Below are 25487 nucleotides of genomic sequence, written 5' to 3'. Positions count from 1 at the left end.
GTTGCACATAACCTTTAACAAAGGTAATATTTATTTTACAGTACATAACATTATAAATTGATTTGCAAAGTACTTCGTACTAAATAAAACCCGAGGTCATAAAGTCGAATCCTCCCGATTGCGATACGCGGGAGAAAATGCCTACAGTAAGAGTAGACGAGTAGTAGTATGTATAAAAAAATGATACGGAATTACAGAGTACGAGTGAACAGCAATTATCGAGAACCATAGAAAAATAACGGTCTTTTCGGAGAAGCAAGTTGGAAACCATCTTTTTTTTTCATCTGTCCCCTTTTCTCTTCCCTCCCTCCATTTCCTTCCTTTTTCCGCCATTTTCACACCTCTTTCTCTTTCTCTCTCTCTTCTTCCTCCTTCTCCTTCGGATCATCTTCTTCCTTTCTTTTCTTCCCCATTTCTCCCTTTCTATGCTCCTTTTCGAGAGCTCTTGCTCCTCGCTCGAGCTCTCGATTGAGCTCCCCTTTTCTCTCTCTACCATTCATCATCATCATCAATAATCTTCTGCAAAAATGTATGCATTAATTCATCCTTTTTTATTTTGTTTAATTTTGATTACTTTGTTGTTGCAATTGAATTATAGAGTATTATATTATTCAGAATTTCAATTGCATTTGATTGTGACATTTCTGGAATAAATTCAATGATTCTGAACTTTTTTTTTTGACTTTTTTTTTAAGGTTAATTGAGGGATAATCGGCGAGAAATTAGGTTACAAAATCGGAGAAAAAGAAGTAAAAATGGAGATGGCAGCGCAATTGAAGCGAGGAATATCGAGGCAATTCTCAACAGGATCGTTGAGAAGATCAGGGAGGTTCAGCTTCAAGAGACAGTCATCAATGGATCCTCAAAGGAACACAATGAGGTTTAGTTTCGGGCGGCAATCGTCGCTCGATCCGATTCGCCGAAGCACGGTAAAGGAGGAACCGTTGACGGTGCCGGATAATCTGGACGCTACGATGCAGTTGTTGTTTATGGCTTGTACAGGAGATTTGAAAGGACTTCAGGATTTGTTGGATGGAGGTACTGATGTTAATAGCATTGATTTGGATGGAAGGACTGCTTTGCATATTGCTGCTTGCGAAGGAAATGTTGAGGTTGTTAAGTTGTTGTTGAGTCGGAGAGCCAATATTGATGCTCGTGATCGTTGGGGTAGTACGGTATACGCTCTTTCCCTTTTGTGTTTTCTATCTATTGAGTTATTTACCGACGAATATGATGCACATGCTTGTAGTACTAATGTGTTTGTTATGATACTGCCTAACTTTTGTTGTGGATATCATGAAACAAATGCACCTGCTTTATTACATTGGATTAAGATACTGATAAATTAGGAAGTTTGAAAGAAACTAGACAATGTTTATGATTAAAAAGAAATACTAGTATTATAAATAATTTGGATGGTATAGCTTGTACAATCTTATTAATCTATATGTGTATCATATCATATTATAGTATGAAGAATTATAGCTAATAAATTAAATCTCCTTCCATTGTTTTTTACAACAGAATTTGGCGGTGGGCAGGACATGTTAAAGTTGGAATATTAAAAAAATGGATGAGGGGAAAAATAAATGAAGGTTGGGAATTTAACTTGAATAGAAAATGTGAAATACAATATGGGACAATTATAGTATTAGGGAAGTGTGAAGATGAGTGACGATAGGAATATTTATTTTTTATGAGTGTATGCCCCACTTACCACTTAAATATAGTGATGAAGAAAGTGAGTATCATCTTCGTTACTCGGATCATGCGCTCATGCTAAACATGGGTAAGTAAGTGTCCTACACTCCTGCTAGATTACTAAGTATATTATGTAACATTTTGTTTTATGATGTTGGGGTCCAAAGAAGAGCGTCATAGCGTCTAAACTATTAAAATAACACATTGATACTAATCTAACAATATTTCACATGTATTTTTTATATGTACATTGGTGAATACTCGTGGTCAAAGTCCGTCTTTTCAAAGGAAATAGAACTGGAAAAATTGTGTGTTCATATGAAATGCTAGTTCATCATTCGGTAAGGAGCTATTTGGATAAGGCATCTATATGAAAATACTGTTAAGGACTTAAGGTTTAGTACCATATGAATGTCTAAGGATCTCTTGTAACGAATGGTGTTAGGACCATATGAACAACCAAGGAGCACACACAATATATTGATAATTTCCATATAGTTTGTTTCAGTCCGTAAAAAGAAAGAGAAGGAATGAAAAGAGATCCTTAGGCGTCTGCAGCTGGTAGTTTAATATATGCTACACTACTACAGGATTAGTTAGCTGGAATTATTTTTATTTTTGAAAGGATCCACCAATCAAAAACTTAACATTTAGTTAAGTGATCAATTTTTCTCTTGGTCTATAGTAAAGTTGGGATTTATGGCTTATTTGGACTTACTTGTGACAAAAGATGGACTAATATTTTGTTGGGTGTCGTTGCTGAGGATTTCGGTGGAGCATTCAGCTTTAAGCCTATAACTTATTGTAGTCTTCAATTTTGTCACTGCATACTTATTGTAGTTCTGATTCAATGCTTACTGATTCAGAGAGTTAGACACAATCCTTTTTTGTTGCAACATGTAGGCTACCTTAAGAAGCTTCACTAATGTTTGAGCTGCATATTCTCTCTGCTCCGAAACTGCATGTGGGGTCAATATGGTTGTCCCTTGTTTACCTTTTTTTTTTCATTTCCTTCTACTTCAGCAGACTGTCAATTTATATAAAATTTTGAGTTTGAATTTTGAAGAAACTTCTGTGAGTTAATTTTTGGTAATTTTCTGTGGTTAGTGCCTTACTGTTCTCTGAACTTCTTGTTTTCGTTTCTTGCTTTTTCTTCAAGCCCATTATATAAATAATTCTGTCCTCACAATGAGTTTGTAACTCCACAGGCAGCAGCTGATGCAAAGTATTATGGAAATATGGATGTTTACAATATTCTGAAGGCTCGGGGTGCAAAAGTTCCAGTATGATTCCAGTCTCTTTCCCATGTTTTCCAATCTTTTTTCTATTTTTGTCACTGTATCAATTATAATTTGACTTGCAAATTTTCCCCCTTTGTAATCACAGAAAACTAGGAAAACTCCAATGGCAGTTGCAAATTCTAAAGAAGTCCCAGAATATGAACTTAATCCACTTGAGCTTCAAGTTCGTAGATCTGATGGTATTGCAAAGGTATGGTCTTTTTCTTCCTTCTTTTTCTGTTTATATTTCCTACTAAGCATTTACATGTTGGTGTCAATTTACTCATTCTTGTTTTATGGTCTTTAGATGTCTACTTTTTTTACATTTAATCTGATAGATCCTTAAAAACAGAACCTATGTCTCACTGTGGTAGCCTTAGTGTTAAGTGTTAAAATATTTCTTGCTATTTTGAAGTGTTTATTGAACAACCTCTTTCATTTGATCATTTCCGATAAGCTTGTGTAGTTGTGTGTTTTGTTGTTTCTTCTCCTTTTGCTCTTCTCTCAATTTTATTGATGCTTGTGCTTGTATGTTACTTTGCAGGGAGTATATCAAATTGCTAAGTGGAATGGTACCAAGGTTGCTGTAAAAATACTTGATAAAGAGAGCTATTCTGATCCAGAAAGCATGTATTTTTCTGAAACATTATCTTAATTTATCTTTTTACTGAATTTATGTAATTTTTCATGGTTGCTTAATATTTGGAGTCTACCACCCACTGTTTAGTATTTATACCATGAATTGCTTTGTCATGCTCAGGTAATTAGATAGCGTTGCTCATACACCTTCCTTTTATCCTTTATCATCTTAAATCCTAAATTTGCTATTGAATTATGGTGAACTTATACTTTGCTTCTGTGCTGCTTCATGAGTTATATCTCTGCATTTTATGCTAGTTTTAGATAGGAATCTCATTGCAATTCTATTTAATCTCTGACCGTGTTCTATTCTTGATAAATTCCTTGCAGAAATGCTTTTAAAAATGAGTTGACATTATTGGAAAAGGTTCGACATCCTAACATCATTCAGTTCGTTGGAGCTGTTACCCAAAATATCCCAATGATGATTGTTGTGGAATTCCATCCAAAGGTATCTTTGATTTCTCTTCCAATATTAATGTGTATGCACTCCTTGGATAGCTTATTTGATTCTTATGTAGTATTAATGAGTAATTTGGATGGAATTATAGTTTTTGACTGTAAAGACTCTAGACCTATATAAAGCAATATGTCTCCTTGATTGTTTTTAATAATAGAAAGCAGTCTACAAAATACTCAGGGGATTGAAATTACCTACGGCTTGAATACAATTGAATCGCTTGTTAATTTGTATATATGGCTTTGTTGAGTTTTCCATAACATGTATTACATGGCTCAGAAACTTGGTTTATTTACAGTCTCAAAATTTTCTAGCCCTATGCTATGAATAGTTAATAAATAATATCTCCTGTGTGCTCTAAAATAAGAAAATCAGTTAGTGCATTTTGGATCTTTGTGGAATTGGATTTCGCAGTCCTAATGTTTTTATAAAAAAAAATCATTACCAATTATGATTTATGTCATGGGCTTGCACTTCTTTGTATGATTTACTGCACAGTAATAAATATAAGTGTAAAGTATCGATGATCTTTGGGAAGGGCACAAATGTCTTTGTGTAGATACTAGCTTATGAGATCAAATTACATCTTACTCTGCATAACTTTTGAACTTGAACGCATGAATATTATGGGCCTTGAATTAGCAATTATGGAACTATGCTTTTGTCTTTCAGCTCAATTGTACACAGGATTTGAAAACTTTACTCCCCCTGGCACATCATTATCTTTCTATTAACTGCCCTGATTCAATTGTATACGCTGAGTGAATATAAGATTTTGTAAGATAAAATTTGCTTAAAACGATGGGTAGAAAAAAAAAAAAAGAAGAAAAAAGAAGTTTGCCTTAAAGTACATGTTTTTTTTTTTTTTTTTTTTTTTTCAGAAGCAGATATGGTCACTGTGCTCTGCTACTGAAAAAACATTACTTTAAGGCAAACTTGTAAAATTAAATAATGATTGATTGAGTTGATATGTAAACAAAAGTTTTCTCGTCACTTTTGTACCAGTAACTGTAAAGAGAGTGCGGCTGTGGTTTTTTTCATAACTGAGGTAAACGAAATGTTAGTTTTCAAGATCTGAACTTTATTGGTTAACTTTTCTATTTATATTTGTCCCTGGGCTTGGAAGAGGGGGAGGATTAAGGCTGGACAGGAAAAATAAAAAGAAATGCAGATAGACAGATGACCAACAGTGCATCCCAGTATATATGCGTTCCCTTCTGTGTTTATAATTGCCTGCTCATAACCTAGATAGAGTTGGCACAGGGATGCAGGCCATGCAGGATCCATCATTGATGGGTAAAAATCTGATACAAAATCTTGGTCTGTATAATAGAGGTGTCAACTTAATGATGAAAATCCCGAGAATTGACTTTATTGGCTTGATATTTTCTCTTCAATTTTGCTTGTATTTATTATAAATTGATATATGTGTTTGCTCCTTTTTTTTCAGGGTGATTTAGGATGCTATCTTCAAAAGAAAGGACGTTTATCACCATCTAAATCGTTAAAATTTGCGCTTGACATTGCAAGGTATATCTCATTCCAAGAAACTACAATTCTTAAAAGCTGAGAATTTAAGATGCGTTTGTAACTTGCATGTTGCTTAGAGTTTCATTATTTTCTCTCCTCATTGTGGTGTTTCTTATCAGGGGGATGAATTATCTTCACGAGTGCAAACCTGATCCAGTTGTCCATTGTGAACTAATGCCCAAGTAAGACAACCAGATGCAAAAGATCACTTACTATTATTCACAAAGATGATATTTTATTTTTTAATATTTGAAATTATGATAAGGTGCCAGAAATATTTTGCTCGATAGTGGAGGACAATTGAAGGTAGCTGGATTTGGTTTGGTACGATTGTCAAAAATATCAGCTGATAAATTTAAATTAGCCGACTCCAGAACGTCCACTCGTAATGCAAGTAAGTAGTAGCATTAAGGCAAAACAGTCTGCATTGGATTTTCTTAGCAAGTAAGGTCCACACTTGCATTTTTTTATTTTTATTTTTATTATACAGTAAAAGACAAAGATCTATAAAAGCTTCTCTTGAGTGTGAGAAGGTCGTTTTAGTTTTTGACAGTAGCTTGAGTTATATGAATCAAAATAGAAAATTTTCATGTCTACTACTTAGGTTATTTATTTATTTATTTATTTTTTTACGATTTTTAGTTTTTTATGAGATGCTCATTTTCAGGTATTCGACTGGAATAATGAAATTTCTGGCCATTCTCTCATTTTACCACTATTTCTTTTGTAATCTTAGGTGTATATACAGCTCCTGAGCTGTACAAAGATGAAATTTTTGACAAGAGAGTGGATGCATACTCCTTTGCCATTATTCTTTACGAGGTACTTTGAATCTTGTACATTTTACACCAGCTTATGGTCACACTCATAATCTCACATTGTTAAGCTACCTTCAACTTCTTGCAACGAGTTGAAGTGGGTCAGATGCAATGTCCCCAGCCTTTTGTGCTATTGCACAGTTAGTATACATCAGTGTTCATGACTTCATGTAAATACTTCTTGCTTGTCAATTTGTCCCCTAGGTTGGCTAGGTAGCCTGCTGCCTGCGGTAGAGTCAAGTGAGTTTAGTAATATCCGGTAACATCAGAGGTTGTTTGTATTTAAAAAGTGAAGGCCATGCAGGTTCTAATTGCGTTTCATGTTCTTGCAAATTAGCCTCTTCTTTACTGATAATTTTGATTTTCTAAACCCAAAAGAAACATGTTATTGATGGTTAAAATTTACAATCTACCAATATTCATTAGTTTGTGGGGACCATCAATCCAATTAGTGAGATCCTTTGCCTGTTTATACACTTGTTCCTAGGTGAACAAAGGAAGAACTTGGTTCCAATTTAATAACGATGGCTTTACCAAACCCCATATGTGCTGATCTCAAGATCTTTATGTCGTTATGTCCTTGTTTGGTAATTAGCTGTTAGCTGATTGATATAGTTGATTGTATTAACTAGTTTGACTAGTTGGTTATATTAGCTAATTTGACTGGCTAGTTATAAAAAGATTATTGTGTAAAAGTGTTTGGTAAATAGATGTTTATTTCTAGCTGTTTCAGCGTATTTTATACCCCAAAAGCTAATTGTTGAATAAGTTAAAAATCGAAAAGCTTTTATAATGAGCTTTTTTTAAAAGTGCTTTTTGAGCCCAAAAAGATCTTTTAATAAGTAATGTACCAAACACCCAAATTAGCTTTTATTATGGTCAAACCTCTAATAGTGCTTAATAAGCTAAAATTTTTCCAAAAAGCTATTTACCAGACAAGGAAACAGGATAATCTGATAATATGATCTTATCTGTTTTTGTAAATTGATCTAGAACTGCCTGTTGGCTCACTCATATCATTTCTCTTTTCCTATTAGATGATTGAAGGTGTTCTTCCTTTCCACCCAAAGCCTGCAGAAGAAGCCATTCAACATATGTGTTTGGAGGGGAAAAGACCACCATTTAAGAAGTTGAAAAATTATCCAACGGAAATAAAAGAGTAAGTTTATTTCATGCAAGATTTTAGATTTGACTGTTTAGCTAGTTTTCACTTTCAAAGGGCTGAATTTTAAGCACATTCTGAGTGAAGGAACTTTATATGTTTCTTTGTTAGTCTATTAAATCTTCAGCTTGATTAATGCCACCTTGATCTCTTGGGAATTTTTGTCTTAATTTTCAACGAGGGATGATGAAAACTTGTATTACATGGTTTCTACCCCCATTTGACTTTGGATCAATCAATTTCTCAGTATATATTATTGAGGATGTATTGGTGATCTTTCTGTCACTTTAGTGTTTGTTGAACTCGTCTCCCTTAATGTTGTTATTGAGAAAGCTAATTGTGATGTACTGAGAAAGCTAATTGATTTTATATAGCTATCCCACTTTTTTAAATATATATCATTTTATGCAGGGAAACCTCTATGCTTTTGGTGGAATTCACTTGTTGGCCCTCGCTTGTTGCATGTTGAGACTTTAGAACATTAATATTTGACCTTGGGTTGCCTCTAGAGTATTCTTATAATTAAATTGTTGCTTATTAGTTTCTGGGTACATAATGAGTTAAGAGGCCAAAACGAACACTGACATTGTTGAGTATTATTTTCCCCTTACATAAAATTCCTTTTGACTGCTGAATTTATGGTGGGGGGATTCAGGTATCATACCCACTTTGGGAAGGCTACTTTTATTTTTTCACCTCTAGCATTTCTGGTTCAAGTAGATTATTTGTCATTTACCCGTAATGGTGTAATGGTGTTGGAGTTTCTTCTTTTCAAATATTTCAGAAGTATATCATTGTTTAAAGACCAAGACCAACCTCTTGGCATTCTAATTGGCTATATTGTTTTACGGAATCCCTATTCCAAAACCCACTTCATATGTGCAAACTAATCTGAACAGAATGCAATTACAGATTGATCGAACTATGTTGGAGTGGAGTTCCTAATGTTAGACCGAGCTTCGCTGAGATCATTTTGCGGTTGGACAGTGTGGTTGCCAATGGTTGTAAACAGGGATGGTGGAAAGACACCTTCAAGCTTCCATGGTTGTAGGAAGATGTTAAGGACACTAAAAATATGATATGGTATGCATCTTCTGGGTTCCCTATTATCTAGAATACTTGTTCTTTTGAAATTTTCCCTCAATAATGCGTTCTTTCCGGCCATGTCTTTATGAATTACACTACACATACAACCGTTGTTATCTAGCCTTTATATGAAACACATGGCCACTTAGATAATAGAACAAAGATCTCTATCGGACTATCGGTTTACTGCAGTCTTGTTGTCGCTTATTTTCTCTGGATTATTAAATATCCTAGAGATGCTTGCAATTCGGAGAGCAACTTCCATAGTAAATTCATAGTTTCAGTGGCAAAATAAACATCTGCCACATATTTATTGATTGTAGCTTATATTGGAGCAAGAAAACAATTCATTTGTGGTCTTAATTTAGGAAATTTCGTGTCCTTGCAGGAAACAAAAGAACCTGTTTAGAACCACGGATACTTTGTTGAAGCCCAGATTAATCCCACAAGAACAATTTTTACATTGTACTTGCTGTGATAGGTTTTGGTTGAGAGACCTGTATGAAACAGAGAGAATTGGTCTATTATTATCACGACACGATCACTTCAGTCCGTAGTTCTGTTGTTCCTTTCATCTGTTTTTCTTTTTCTGGAAAGGACTGGAACAGCTTCTTTCCATGTATATTGTGTGCAAAAATACATATATCCATATTGTTTGTACTCATTAATAAGCAGTATAATGTATCTTATTACGCCTTCTCCCTCTTTTGTTCTTTATTTTTAGGCTCATAGGATCATGACATCAGAAGACATAAGAAATGTCATAATGCTAAACAAATTCAGCTGTATGTTATCAGGATGAAACATTAAACCATATTGTGGATGTGTGTTTTCGACAAATTAATAAATCAGGCTTTGGACTAATTAAACCAGATGGAAAATAAAGAAAATGTTCACTAAATTATCAAGGATAAGGTTTTCTACAAAATATTAAACCAGGCTTAATGCATTGCTACTTTCAACAGGCATGAATTTATTGTATACCGACTTCGATACACTGATACAGTATCTATATGACTTGCTGCATTACTTCCATCCTTCAACAGAGATGAAAAAGACCTCAGCTCTCCCAATTCCTATACAACATTGGCAATCGAAGTCCCAGCTATCAAACAAGGATCACTATAATTTCGGATTTTTATTTTGAAGAGTTTCATCTCATCATCTGTTACACTTCACCTTTTCAAGCTTGTCAATAAACTATGAATACTAATATTTTTAATTAGGTATATTTAAAAATGTAAAAGTTAATGTTTCAAAAAAATACGAAATCAAAATCCCATGTTAATTTATTTTTTTTAGTGTATAATTTAGAATCGAAATAATGGTTGCCCTTCTGAGTTTGGTCCAATTCACAAACTAACAAAGTCTATATTGAGTCTTTGGACTTTGTTAATAAAACCAAAATTCAAAAGGTGACCATGATTTAAAAGCAGGGGAAGTATTAGTCTAATTTAAATTGCTTAGATCTCAACCATATCATATAAACCAGAAATAAAGGTGTAAAATTACCACTCAAAATATAACACATTTACATAAGCTAAGGGTCTGTTCACATTTACTTAATTTCAGTTCAGTTCAGTTCAGTTCAGCTCCAATCAGTTCAGTTCAGTTCAGTTCAGCTCCAATCAGTTCAGGTTCAGCTCTTAATTTCCCTCTCTCATAAAATATTCATTTCATCTCAATTCAGTTCAGTTCAGTTCAGTTCAATTCCAATCAGTTCAGTTCAGTTCAGTTCAGTTCAGCTCCAATCAGTTCAGTTCAGTTCAGTTCAGTTCAGTAAATGTGAACAGGCCCTAAAACTTAATGGGAAAAGAATTTAATCAATCTATTTATAGATATAACTAAAGTAATTACCATTGATGTCATTACTTTTCACATGTCAACCTTTTATAAAAAAAATTTCCGCCAAAACTAATAATGACATCATTTTTTTTGGGTTGTTAAATATCGCCCTCGAATATCTAACACGCCTGCAAAATAAAATAAAATAACGTATTTATCCTTATAATAATGATTATAAAAATAATTCATTTTACTTTAATTTCATGCTTTTACTATACACAAAACTTTTTACCGTTCTCTCTAGTGGTCAATGGCCACTAACGCTCATCGAACAACAACCCCAACCACCATGAGTTTCAAAATCAAACAAATTTTTAAAATTTTGCAAAATCAAATTCGTTAGATTTTATGGACAACGACGAAATACCAGAAACACAACCTTAGACGCTCGCCAAAGGCTCATCGAAACATACGAAATCGATACGTCGCGATAATTTTTTGAAAAAAATTCAAAACCCAAGAAACGCCTAGAATTTTCGAATACCCTAGGTTGAAACGCCTAGTTTTTTCGAAACATCCTAGGCTATTCGAAAAAACTAGGCGTTTCAGCCTAGGGTACTCTAAAAAATTAGGAGTTTCACCTCAAACGCCTAGATTTTTCATACAACCACACGATTGTTTGCACGAACTAGGCGTTTGAGCCTAGGACGTGCGAAAAATCTAGGTGTTTGCCGCGAATTCAGAAAATAATAATAAAAAAACAAACATTTTCTCCGCCGGCGACCGACTTCCTTGTCCTTACTCGTCATTACCGCGACTGTAGTGTAGATCGTGACACCGGAGGTAAGGAGTTGGTGGTTAAGAGAGGATGAGGAGGAGGAGTTGGTGGTGGTGGTGGTGGTTAGTATGAAGAGGTGGTAGTGGTGGGTAGTATGAAGAGGGGGGTAAATTGACGGGGTAATTTTTTTTAATTAAAAAGATTAAATTTGTAATTTTAATTTATTTTGCGGGCATTAGTTAGATTTTTGAGGGCGACGTTTAGCTTTCCACTATTTTATTTGTAACTTCATATTGAACCAAAGTGAAAATTTGACAAATACATTAATGGTTAAAAATCTTTGTTATTATAAAATGGAAAATTTGTCAGGAACTACACACTTAATAGGGGTATTTGGAAATAACTACCCACTAAAAAATTTTATCAAAAAACTACCCCCTAAATTTTAAAAGTTAGAGTAGCACTACCCATTTGCATTTTCCGGCGAGATTGTCCGGCGCATGGGCCCACTTTTTCAAATTTTCTCTGAAAAGACACGATGCTATGACTAATTGGACCTTAATTTGTAACCCTAAGATAACCAATTTGAATTAAAAGCAACAAATTCAACCAATTTCAAATTATCTACATTTTCTAAGAACCCTAATTTTTTAAATCGTTACACCTAAAATCAAACTTCATAATTAATGGATTAAAAGAGAAGAATTACCTATGAATTGCATACCCTACTTGTTTTCACTTTTTCAATTAGGAATTTTCAGAAGAAAAATTGAAAAAGTGGGCCTCACACGCCGGACTTTCTCACCGGAAAATGCAAATGGATAGTGCTACTCTAACTTTTTAAATTTAGGAGTAATTTTTTGATAAAATTTTTTAGTGGATAGTTGTTTTCAAATACCCCTATTTAGCATGGAGTTCCTGATAATTTTTCCTTATAAAATTATGAGAAAACAGATAATGCCACGAGTCATATAGACATGAGAGAATGAAATTTTCGTACGCTGCAATCTCAATTCTCAACAAGGACAGCGACCGTCAAAACTGAAACCCCTTTTTTTTTTTTTTTTTTTTTAATTTAATAAAATTAAACTAAAACCCTCCCTCTCTTTCTCTCCACTCTCCAAACTCCACGCTTCCATACTCAGCTATTTTCTCACTCTTCTCAATCTTCCCCTCTCTCTCTCCATATATTTTTTACTATCACTTTCTCATTTTTGTGCAGTTCATCTCACCATTTTCATTTCTTATCTTGTAAGTTCATCTAAATTTGTTTCGAGTTATTTGTTAATTTCGATTAATTGATGTTTAATTTGCTGTTAGTTTCACATTTTGTGCTACTTTTGTTTAACAATCATTTTCCTTGTTGCTGTATATGCCGTATAATTTTCTGAATGTAATTTTAGGAGAAATTAATTTAAGTGCTATATTGATTTATTTATTTATTTGATCAAAGACCATATATTATTATTAATGGCTAAAAATATGAAATTATGAGTTGCAATTGATTTTTCAATTTAGGAATTTATAATACAAAGTACAAAGTAGTATTCAATTTTAACTTTGTTGAAGAAAAAAGAAAAATGTTTGACACTTAATAATGTGGCCTCTGTTACTAATGGTCCGTGGTTTCCAGGTCGATTACATGAATTTGAGAAAAACATAAAATTCCATGATTTTGATTGTAAGTTGACTGTCGGAAGTGGCCGTACTGATGTCGGAGTGTGGCATGGGTACTTGAAGTGAAATGAAGAGTTCGAGCTATTAAAAGTGAATTAAGATCGCTTCCTTGTTGATTTGAATGTAACTAATTATTTTAAAAGGTAGGAAGCAATACTATTTCCTCAAAAAAAAAATAAAAAACAATATTATTTTGTATATAATAATTGTGATTCAATATTATACAATAATCAACATTTTATTAATTGTGATTAGAAAAATCATTTATGTATCAGTTCTTTTAACCCCTCTATAGGAAAATAGATTATCAATCAGTAAAATATGATGCTTGATTGACACAATACAGTATATATTCCAGAAAACTAATGAGGGAAAATGCAACTAAAATCTAGTGCATAGAAATCAAACGCAACTTCTAATCATGATGGTCAATTAGTCAATTATGTCCTATGTTACTTGGACTCGGGTACCCATGTCTGACTCGGGTACCCATGTCTGACACGGGTATGTTGTACGACTCGGCTATTTTGTGAAAAAATTCTATGACTTTGAACTAAAAAGAGGTGTTCGAGTGGCATACCCATGTCCGATGTTGAGGGTCCGACACGGCACACGGGTTCTTGAGGTAAAATGAAGAGTTTGTGTAACATATATTATGTCCTTAGAAAATTGCATAAAGGATTGTGGTAACAGTGGCAATCTAAGGGCTTTTTACATAAAAAGCAACTTGTTAATTTTTTGTATTTTTTCCAACAATTCTTTCTAAGACATGTTTCGTCAGGAAACATTACCTTTTCTTTTATAAAATGTTCTAATTTGACCCTCAATCGATCATTGTATGTCCTTAAATTGCCCACTGAGGGATAGTATTGCCATCATTTGTCCTTTGGTTGACAAATTAAGTGAATTCTATGGTCAAAGTAAGTACCTTTTGCTTAGAGAGTTATGAGGTAGTGTCTAATAATATAGATTTATGTAAAAATAAATACCTTGGGAAAATTATATTGTGGCCCTATGCTTTTGCAAATCTCATTTGGTGGAACTTATTTATTTTGTTTGCCAATTTCTTTAGCAATCCCCTGATCTTGCTTGTGTACATAGTGTATACTAATCGTGATTAAATCAGATCCATGCATAAATGGCAAATTCGCTAACATAATTAAGTATAATAACTAACCTACCTTAATTAAACCAAGTGGAATTTGCCTGACAAAAAAAAATTCCACCAAGTGGAATTTGCTAAAGTAAAGGTCCAAAATCTTTGTAGTTGCTGCTTTCAAAAAGTGATATATTCTCTATTTCTTGACAATTGTCCCTTTTTTTTTTATTTTTATTTTATTTTTTTAATGTTATTGCTGTTTTATATAATCTCTATACTCTATGTGGATGACTGCACAACATGAACAGTATTTATATATCAAATATAATTGTTTAAAAGGGTTATTAATCTTTGGAAAGACAAACGTAGAAAAGAATCTAAATGGTGGAGGACATGTCTTATTAAGCATAACTAAGAAATGAATGCATCATATGGAGCTTTATAATTTCTTCTTTTCATTATTAGTGAACAAAATTACACTTTCACCTCTCTGTGTTGGTATACTTTTGCTGGGCCTTCATAATGGTGATAGTGACCAAATTGCTTTGAATGCAGGCTTGGCAAGTGTGAATGTGGTTTTTTCTGGGTGAAGGCAGGATATCTTGCTAATGGCAGCTAGAATTCTAGTGAGAAGGAAAAAATGTCTTTTAGATTATTTAAATGTCCAATTACGGTATATCCAGATTTACCAGAGTGCTAGCCCTGATCAGTCCAGTCAGTATTTTAATTTTCGAAGTTTTAGCTCTACTGCAAACAATGTTTCTTCAAAGACAAATCATGTGAATGAGGGAAATGCATTTTCATCTTTTAATCCTAAAAGCCAAGTAACAGACTTTTCTGCACAAGAAGTGTATAGGTCTACTCATTATGTAGTTAGATCACCTGCTTATCAATATGATAGACAGAAAAATGGGATGCCAATGTCTATTGCATTGAGGTTACAATCCATACGTCATGCCTCCACTGCCACAGCTGGACAACCAGAGTATGATGATGATGAAAATGAAGAAGTTGCTGCTAAGAAGAGAAAGGATGCATCTCCAGAGGAATGTGATCAAGCTGTAGTCGGCTTGAGTAGTGCCAAAGCAAAAGTAAGATCTAAATTGCAGGATTCACAAAAGAGTGCAAAGAGTGTTCTGCATAGAGTTTGGGCTACACTTTTGGGAATAGGTCCTGCTATGAAAGCTATAGCTTCCATGAGCAGGTTAGTTGGCTTTTGTAATAATTAGGTGGTGCTCTTGCCATCCCTATAGGGCTGTAGATATTATTGGTTGACATTTGATGGGTCATCCCTATGGTTTTTGAATGGCATGAATGCTCATCTTTTATATGATTCTGGATGCAGAGAGGATTGGGCTAAAAAAATGGTTCATTGGAATGATGTTGTCAAATCAACCGCACGTCATTATTGGTTGGGCTGCAAACTGTTGTGGGCAGATGTGCGAATTAGTTCAAGGTTGCTTCTTAAACTCGCTGGTGGAAAAAGTCTCTCTCGAAGGGAAAGACAACAGCTTACAAGGACAACAGCAGACATTTTTCGACTTGTTCCCCTTGCAGTTTTTGTCATTGTCCCATTCATGGAGTTTTTACTGCCAGTGTTTTTAAAGTTTTTTCCAAACATGCTTCCATCCACCTTTCAAGACAAGATGAGAGAGCAGGTTTGCTGTTCAGAATTAATTTTAAATATTAAACTTTTCCTTTTATGTTTTGAATACAATGAAATTGTATTTAGGTCTTATGATTTTAAATGACTGATAAAGATGGATAGTCAGTGTACTGGGTTTATATCTTTCCTTGATCATGTTATGTACAAATATAAATTAACTCTGCTTCATATGTTTGTGATGATTTATGAGGTCATTATCTATACTGCATACAACACCATATGGACAAAAAGGCTTGAAACTTTTGATCATGCTCCTTTCACTTCTTTTTCTGCAGCTCATCATGAAATACCATTTCCCCAATGTCTGGAAACAAGTCTCCAGCCTAGGGTTATTGGAAGGAGAACAGAAAGAGAGGGGGGGGGGGGGGAGATCAAATGAACAATACACCTGCAGTTGCTATTTGCAATTTTGCAAAAAGGTTATTTCATAAGGTCCTTGATCTGATGCCAACTGCTTTTTACTCTAACGGATAGGAGTGCAAATTGGATGAACTTATTCATCTTTTGTAGAGAAAGGGTTATTATTACAATTATTTATTTATTTAGGCACTTGGCCATCCCTAAAAAAGGGTATATGCACTTGACCAAACCCTATCCTTTTTAGCTGGCTATCACTTGAAATGTGTTGCTTATGCAGATTAGATCCAGTCCTGTTCTTGTTATAGTATTATCTATTTATCTTGTTGGAAGCTATATGATGTGTTGATGTAAGATTTGGGTTTCATGGTTATTGAAGAGATTTCTAGCAAATCAATACTTGTCTGAGTTAATCAAACCATGTCCAAGAAAACTTGATTCTACTGCCAGATATTAGCTAGGTGGTGTTCTGCAAATGATGACATACCTGGGGTAGTTATTTTATTCATACCTGCAGTTGCTATTTGCAATTTTGCAAAAAGGTTATTTCATAAGGTCCTTGATCTGATGCCAACTGCTTTTTACTCTAACGGATAGGAGTGCAAATTGGATGAACTTATTCATCTTTTGTAGAGAAAGGGTTATTATTACAATTATTTATTTATTTAGGCACTTGGCCATCCCTAAAAAAGGGTATATGCACTTGACCAAACCCTATCCTTTTTAGCTGGCTATCACTTGAAATGTGTTGCTTATGCAGATTAGATCCAGTCCTGTTCTTGTTATAGTATTATCTATTTATCTTGTTGGAAGCTATATGATGTGTTGATGTAAGATTTGGGTTTCATGGTTATTGAAGAGATTTCTAGCAAATCAATACTTGTCTGAGTTAATCAAACCATGTCCAAGAAAACTTGATTCTACTGCCAGATATTAGCTAGGTGGTGTTCTGCAAATGATGACATACCTGGGGTAGTTATTTTATTCATACCTGGGGTGTTCTTGTCAGGGATATTGATTGTGTAAATATCTATGTGGTATCTCATAATGCACTTAACATTATTGCTAGCATAATATCTTCATTAACAATGGATGCATCTTATAGGATGCCTTAAAGCGAAGACTAACTGCAAGAATAGAATATGCAAAGTTTCTTCAGGACACTGTTACACAAATGTCCAAAGAAGTGCAGAATTCACACAGTGGAGAGATGAAGAAAACTGCTGAAGACCTTGATGAGTTTTTGAACAAAGTAGGTTGATATTATTTTGAGTTTTTTATTTTATTTCTTTGCTCTTGGTGTTCATCTTGTATTGAGGCAAATAAATGCTGTTTTAGGTTAGAAAAGGTGATAGTGTCTCAAATGAAGAAATATTGGGCTTTGCAAAGCTATTCAATGATGAACTCACCCTTGATAATATCAGCAGGTTCATTTCTTTCCTCTGGTGCAATCTGTGTAGCAGTTATCAGTATTGACAGTCTTTTTTTGCGCAACCCCTGCCTAGTGTTGTTTCCTTCCTCACTATTGATGCAATTATACAAAAAAGGCTATTAATGCATTTCTGACTTTCTGTTTCAGGCCACGATTAGTGAACATGTGTAAATATATGGGAATCAGTCCTTTTGGTACAGATGCATATTTGCGTTACAATCTTCGTGATAAGCTGAAGCGGTAAGTTTAATTTTCATCTTTGTCATGGCTGAAGTGATCTATTAGATGGACTTGCATGGGGACTATAACTTTTGGAATCGCTACTCCATCCGTTTTCGTAATAATCGCAATAGTAGGGCTTGCACACGGTTTTAGGAAATTTATGGAGTAGGGATCATAGGGTGAATTTTATAATATAAAGTATAGTTGGTGGAGATACATTTAATTGTTAGTTGGAGAGAGAAATAATAAAAAAAAGTACGGAGTAGTATAAGTGGGGTAAGAACTAAGAAGGATAGAGATGTATTAAAATATTTATGCAAGTGGGGTTGGTGGGAGAGAGAAATAATATAATAGTGGTGGATTCTTACTAAATTAAGAATTGTTACAATTATTATACATCAATATCTAAATATTTGAAGTATAGTTGAACACTATTGAAAATAGGATTAAAAAAAAAACAAAAAATTCCTTGACATTACTTCATATTAAAAAATACATGAACAAATCATGATCTTCTCTTTCGTACGTATGAGAAGGGCATCACCAAGAATAAAGAGCAAAATGTAAAAATAAATATACAATAACTGGAAGTATAAGACGCATTATTGGAAACATTCTTTGATTTCACTATATGAGGTTTTGCATCATTCACGCATTCCCCTTGACCATCTTTTGTGATTTATACATAAGGTAAACTTTAATCATTTGACAGAATTTTTTATATTCATCTCAATATATACTTTCAAAATATCAAAATTTTTACTAAAAGATTATAAAAGATACTATTTCCGTTTTTATTTCTTCGTATTTTGGTTGTGCATGTTTGCTAGTGCATATCTTTGATTGTTGATATCTTTAGTTGCGTTATAGTAAAAATTATAAAAATTAATATTCTTATGATCTTATCATTCATTGAGAGGAATCAAACAAGACCCCACTTAACTATATTTTTTCCTATTTATTGGGAATAATTTATAGCATTAATGAAATGAACTATGTTACTCGAACTCTTCATTTTACCTCAAGTAGCCGTGTCGGATCCTCGACACACCGACATGTCACTTGATTTTGGGCAAAAATCATGGAAACTTTCACAGTTTAGTCAGGTCAGACACTTGGATTGATACCTGTGAGGCTGTGACTGACACAAGTATCCAAACATAGGATATGAAATGTGCATTGACAAGCGAGATATTCCAAATGGTGCATTTGTAAAAAAAAAAACGTAGGGAGTCTCACTGTCAAATGTAATTAAAAAATGAAAAAAAAAAAAAGTGCAAAAATAGTATGCAGATTTATAGATTATGTCTAATTATAAAATGCATTGTGTATTATGTAGTGAAGGGTTTTTTACTTGTACTCATGTTTTCTGTTTTCCTTGTTTGCTGGTTAAATTGAAACCACAGAATTAAAGCTGATGATAGGTTGATTCAAGCAGAGGGTATTGAGTCACTTTCAGAAGCTGAACTTCGTGAAGAATGCAGAGAACGTGGCATGCTTGGAATAGTTTCAGTGGAGGAAATGCGCCAGCTGGTATGCTTTTTCTCACAAATATTTTTCTCATATCACTTCCAATTGTTTCTTTAAACATCATTTTGTAAGTGATTGACTTGGTGTGAGTAATGTAGTTGTTTGGTGGTTTGGCTCCGAAAATAACATTAATTAATGTTGTGAATGAATAATGTTCCTTAATAGGCCTCACTTTGTGGGCATATCTAAGCAATTCTTCCTGTTATGTTTACAGAATATTACTCACGGAGTGTTTTTTGATAAATAAAAGCTTTTTCTTTGTTTAGTGAGATTCCATCATACTGCTTTGATATTGTGGGTGATGCTCTTTTCGAAGAGAAGCTGACCATAAGATATATTTTCATTCGAAAATTCAATCTTTTTCTCAATATTGTACCTGTGACTCTTTGACTTCACACTAATCAACCTTTGTCATAATTCATTGCATCACATATAAGTCTTATACTTTTAGCCAGGACGGAAATTTCATCAAATAATAGCAACCTCAATGGTTGGGAAAATGTTGCTTGCAATTTGCAAACATATAAAAATCTTAAGCTAGTAGCTACACTATTTTTACACGTATTGTCAATAAGCTTTGGATAACAAATTTGTTTTGTGGAGCAAACTAAGTTGGTATTTTTAATTGACATTATTTAAATTTAAAATCAAAAGTTTAATTGACAAATAGTCCATTAGAGCAAAAAGTAGCACAAGGCATACTAAAGCAATGGAGTTCCTGCTGCACCTGGGTGCTCCTTTTTGAAGGGCGCTGTGTATAAACATCTAAAAAAATTGAATGAAGTGTGCCGCATGTATGCCCCTTTGAATGCATCGCCTAGTGCAAAAAAAGTGTTCTGCCTTAAATTCCTAATTGCCTGGCGCGCTATTTTTATACACAAATACTATGTGGCCAATGTATAAAAAAACAGAAGGTGCTAAAGCAAGGTCCTGCTGCACCTAGGTGCGCCTTGGCTTAGTACCTTAGGCACTCTTTTTTAAACTATGGACATGGCAAGCTATAATGTGGATTACCCAACCACTGGAGTTGCTCTAAGAGCATTCCCAACCTTGGTAAAAGATTTTATACCATCCTTCTTTCTCTACCACTTTCTGACTCCTCCACATCATCTATATCATCCCATGATTTCTTTGCATCAAACTTCATCTCACTCATCCCGTCAAAAAAAAAAAAAAAAAAAATCATCCCACTCATAAATATTAAAGAAAGTTACCTATCTTTCTCTTTCCTATGTTTCCTCTCTCCTACAATAGATTAGTTTTTGTTTCAAAATATGTCAAATGGGTGTCTATTTAAAGCTCCAAAAAATCATTAAGTATCGTGTTTAATTTTTTTTTTAATTATTTATTTTAAAGAAATACGGTAGCTGTTAAAACTAAAATACAACAGTAAATATTTGTGGATCAAGGCATGGTATATACCATCTTGTGGTATAATTTCATTTATGCCTTCGGTGGAGTTACATGGTAGGGATTGTTACCATTTTTCCATCCCATGTTGCTCAATTGTGCTACTGACTTTTAGTAGAAATTACCCCAAAAATAATGATTATAATAAGAGGCTACGATTTGTACTGAATATAAAGGGTTATTAACTTCTGTCTGCAGCTTCGCGACTGGCTGGATCTGTCCCTCAATCACTCTGTCCCGTCTTCCTTGTTAATCCTTTCCAGGTAGCGTACACTAACATATGGATATGTGTGAAGTATGATTAGAAAGCTTTGTGAAACTTAAAAGGTACATGAAATCATCATCCTCTTTTTATTTTTTTTATTTTTTTTGGGTGCTAGCAGGGCTTTTATGGTGTCCGGAAAGCTGAAGCCTGAAGAGGTCATGCAGGCAACTTTGTCTTCTCTTCCAGATGAGGTTGTAGATACCATTGGTGTCACATCTTTGCCCTCTGAAGATTCTGTTTCGGAGAGGAGGAGAAAATTGGAATACCTGGAGATGCAGGAGGAGCTAATTAAGGTGTTGACTCCTATTCTGTTATGCTCATTTAGTCCCTCCTCCCTCTAACTCCTGCATATCATTTTGCAAAAAATTGTTTTGTAAGAATTTTGGTTACTTTCTTAAAGACCTATGGTTATACTGAAACCGTATGTAAGGAACTTCTGGTTCCTTTGTTTTTTGGTTGGGGGGGGGGGGGGGGGAGGGGGCTGTGGAGATTATGCCGTTCTCTTTCTTTTCACCTTGGTATTCGATGATAGATTTTGCTTTATCTAATTAACTCACAGGATGAAGAAGAGAGGAACGAAGAAGATGCCGAGACCAAAGGCTCTGCAAAGGATGACAAAGATGTTGCATTGAAAGAGATGAACATCGCAACAGCAAGAGAATCACAAGAACAAGCAAGAATAAGAGCAGCTGAAAAACAAGAACAGCTCTGTGAACTCAGTCGTGCATTGGCTGTTTTGGCTTCTGCTTCTGTATGATAATTGTAGAAACCTTGTTTTCTTCAGTCATGTAACCTGCTGAATTGACTAATCTGAATTGATACTGAGTACATTTGTATTAACTTTGTAGTCAGTGAGCGGGGAACGTGAGGAGTTCCTGAGGCTCGTCAACAAAGAGGTATGCACTATAGTATTAATATACACTGATCATATATATCCTGAAGGTGCTAATTCTAATTTTGGGGTTTCTTCGTTTATCATTAGCTTTATTATGCAAAAATTATATTTTATTTTGGTGGAGGGAGGGTGGATCAAAGAACGGCATAGTATTCTCTATGCTTTTCGGTTCGTCGCTGCCACTTGCTTCACACTCACGTCAGAAGACACATAAAGTCTTGCTAATTAGAAGAGAGTAGAATGCTTATCATTATAAGGATTACTTTGTAATGCTTGAGAGAAGGACAAGTGAGTTTTCTTGAATGTATGTACAGATGCTTTTAATTCCTAGAGGTTTCTACGCACTTCCTTACAAATTCTGGTCTAGGCTCTCCTAGGTACATGCTTCCGGAATTCCCCATACAATTCCTAGCCTCTAAGTAATTACAGTTGGGCTGCCAAGGACTCTAGAATATATCCGGGATTCGATAAAATAGTAGCTCAACCATTATCCTCATTGGCCCAAAAAATGGTGGACCCTCAAGTTTTAGCCCAATTGAATCTCGTCTAGGCCCATTATTATGTTACTGTCATTTTGAGTGTTCAGAAGAAATATATGCGAATTCCAAAATATAATTTCCCCCAATCGAAGGAAGTCAATGAGTGCTCCCTATGTTGCTATACCCACACACCCAATGATACATGGGGACTATGAGTTAGACCATGACATCTCGCTCTGTATTTATTTTATGTTTGTGTGACTGAGCTCCGCAATCATTTTTCTTTGGGGTTCTTTATGTTTCTTTGGCTTGATTTTGGAATATTAAAATTATTATATGTATATATCATGTACATAGTATGGGTTATGTTTGAGATTTATTTCATTACTCAAAGTTGGAACTTTGATATCTCGTGATTAACTTGACAGCTGAATTTAGCTGCCTAATTTTTACTAGCTATCGTGAAGATGATTTGGGTCAGATTTATACTGCTTCATATTGATTTGTGAGCATGTTTATTTACCCTAAACACATGCTCTCTGGTGGTGGCGTCTATGCTTTTCCTTTCACCCAATCTGCCATCAAAAAAAGTGGAAAAGGAGCATTGCTAGAAAAAATGATATGCTTCTATGTTCTATTACTGGGTCTAAGTGTGACCTAGTAGCTCCTACAGAATTGTACTTGAAACATATTCTTGGAAATAGAGCAAACTGAATATGGAAAATCACCTCTAAGAAATTGTACACTTCTGTGCAAAATTTTCGTTTTTATGATCTTGCTTCATTTTTGGTGTTTGGTATTCGTTGATCCTTTCAGATAGATCTGTATAATACCATGGTTGAGAAAGAGGGTACTGATGGTGAAGCTGATGCTCTGAAAGCGTATAAAGCTGCTCGAGAAGAAAGTGACCATGCTGCTGAAGTAGCTGTTCGGGACAAGGCTTCATCAGCTCTCATAGAACAGGTAAGTTTGGATTTTCTATAGATTCATGATCCAATGCTGATAACTTTTAGCATTAACCCACTTTTTAAGTTTGTCTTATTCATGCCGGTAGGTTGATGAGATGCTTCAGAAACTGGAAAAAGAAATTGATGATGTGGATGCCAAAATAGGTGATCGCTGGCAGCTACTTGACAGGTGAATTAGTTAACTGCTTTGGATATTATTTCAACTTATCTTCAGACCTATAATTTGTAAGTAGATAACAAAAAAGTTTAGGAAAAATGGAATCTAAAAATCCAACCTTTGCGAGGTCTGACAAAAAAATCCAACCTTTAATTAATCTCACAAAAATCCAACCTTTGCACCCCACCTTCTTCCACAGATCCATTACCTGTTGATGACCGATTTTTGTAAGTTGTGTGCTACATGTCAGTCATTAATTGGTCAATTATTTTTTTAATTATTAAAAAACAAAAAAAAAATTAAAGAAAAAAAAAACAGAAAAAAAAAAAAACCCAACACCAGCCACCCACCCACCTCCCTCACCCCACCGAAACTTCCCCCCAACCAACACCAGCCACCTCCCCCATCCCTCGCACCACCCCAGCCACCTCCCCCACTCCCCGGAAACTTCCCCCCACCCCCAACCAGCCCCACCATTGGGGTCATCGGATTCCGACGATCTCCCCCCACCCCCCACCCCTTGCCGCAACCTCCCAACCACCAAAACCCCCTACGATCTAAACCCTAACCACCACACCAAACACCCTATTCGACCCCCCCTAACCAGCCCAACCCCTCCCCGAACCTCCCCACCGCCGCCTTGACCCATTTCCACCCCTCCCCACCCTAAACCCGACCCAAATTAGCCCCCTTCCACCCAAATCCAACAACCCCCGGTTTTGTGGGTCGAGTTTCGTGGGTGGCTGGGGTTCTGGGGTGGTCGGGGTTTAGCCGTTTAGGGTGGTTGGTGTTAGGGTTGCGTTCTGGGGTGTTCGGCCGTTTAGGGTGGTTGGTGTTAGGGTGGCGAATTGGTGGTGGTGTCTGGGTGGGTTGTTGGAGAGAGGAGAGAGAAAGAGGAGTGAGAAGGGAAATTAAAGAGAATTAAAAAAAAAAAAAAAACTTTTTTACCTGTTTAATAGGTTAAAGGTCAAATGGATCTGTAGGAGAAGGTGGGGTGCAAAGGTTGGATTTTTGTGAGATTAATTAAAGGTTGGATTTTTTTTGTCAGACCTCAAAAAGGTTGGATTTTTAGATTCCATTTTTCCAAAAGTTTATGTAAATAATATTTGTATACAAACTCTTATGTTATCTATTGCATGACCTTCTGGAGTCTAAAGCGGTGAATGTAAATGAAGCTAAGATGCTTGGTAGCCATAATGAAATAATTGGATGCTCATTGGCTTCTTTCTATGCAAGTTGTTTGAAAATTCTAAAAATGAGTACAGAATTACATTTCAAGGTTTTGCAAGCTAGTAACTTGATATTTGGAGATGGATAGAAAATTAGAAATTGATGCCATTATCTGTAAGTCTCACTATAACTAACACTTTTTCTGCACAGGGACTTTGACGGGAAAGTGACACCTGAGGAAGTGGCTGCTGCTGCTATGTACTTGAAGCACAGATTTGGCAAGGAGGGTGTTGAAGAGTTAATTAGCAACCTTGCAAAAGATAGAGGTAAATTACTAAGCAAAGCGAGACAATCTATGTCTAATACACATAGTCTTTGATTAATAAAGCGGTTAATGTGTGTGATAATTTTTGCCCTGAATGTTGTCTGATGGCTGTTGCGCTGTTTCTCATATTACATATAAGTACTTTCTAAACCATAATCAAGCTAATAAAAAAAAATTGTATAACTGATGTTACCAGATGGAAAGATTCTTGTTGAAGACATTGTCAGATTGGGCCGCCGAGCTGAGGATGACAACACAACTGAGCCAGAGAGACGAGAATGATATCAAGGCTTGCCTTTACCTTTTTAATGTTGATGCTCTAGTTTCCCCCATCCTATAGGTTACCATTTAATAAACCACAAGTATTAGAAGTATATTAACCACTGATATAGAAATTGGAGCTCCCGCATCTGTTTTAAAATGGTGCTGGTGTTGCTCTGTTTATTTAGGCACTACACCTGGTCTTACAATACCAGTAGTTTGTAAGAATTGTAACTCTCAACTCTAATATGATCCTTAAATTTATTTCCTGTTTTTTTTTTAGTTATTATATCTACTGTCTGTCAATCTTTTCAGAGTACCTCTGATGGTTTCAT

At 35.0% G+C, this 25487-nt stretch overlaps 2 protein-coding genes across 2 annotated transcripts; both read left to right on the top strand.

Annotated features, from left to right (window-relative positions):
- Positions 1–218: 218 nt before the first annotated feature.
- Positions 219–9350, top strand: LOC145631905 (integrin-linked protein kinase 1-like). The gene is made up of 13 exons (XM_081684132.1): positions 219–529; positions 696–1175; positions 2910–2984; positions 3088–3192; positions 3526–3611; positions 3951–4071; positions 5531–5610; positions 5730–5792; positions 5883–6004; positions 6347–6432; positions 7466–7587; positions 8503–8673; positions 9065–9350. Exons 2-12 carry the CDS (start codon positions 756–758, stop codon positions 8639–8641), a joined length of 1419 nt encoding a protein of 472 aa, XP_081540258.1. The 5' UTR covers positions 219–529; positions 696–755; the 3' UTR covers positions 8642–8673; positions 9065–9350.
- A 2970-nt stretch (positions 9351–12320) lies between these two features.
- On the top strand, positions 12321–25421 carry LOC145631902 (uncharacterized). Its single transcript, XM_081684129.1, has 15 exons — positions 12321–12490; positions 14571–15219; positions 15361–15673; positions 17144–17290; positions 17377–17465; positions 17618–17710; positions 19099–19225; positions 20831–20895; positions 21016–21190; positions 21457–21648; positions 21746–21793; positions 23088–23234; positions 23326–23408; positions 24777–24892; positions 25088–25421. The coding sequence occupies exons 2-15, from the start codon at positions 14624–14626 to the stop codon at positions 25171–25173; spliced, it is 2277 nt and encodes a 758-aa protein (XP_081540255.1). The 5' UTR covers positions 12321–12490; positions 14571–14623; the 3' UTR covers positions 25174–25421.
- Positions 25422–25487: the final 66 nt, after the last annotated feature.

The sequence above is a fragment of the Chenopodium album genome, chromosome 5 (assembly GCF_948465745.1).
Source record: "Chenopodium album chromosome 5, dcCheAlbu1.1, whole genome shotgun sequence".
NCBI classification, from domain to species: domain Eukaryota; kingdom Viridiplantae; phylum Streptophyta; class Magnoliopsida; order Caryophyllales; family Amaranthaceae; genus Chenopodium; species Chenopodium album.
The sequence above is the reverse complement of the archived record's forward strand: the minus strand, read 5'-3'. Positions and strand labels throughout refer to the sequence as shown.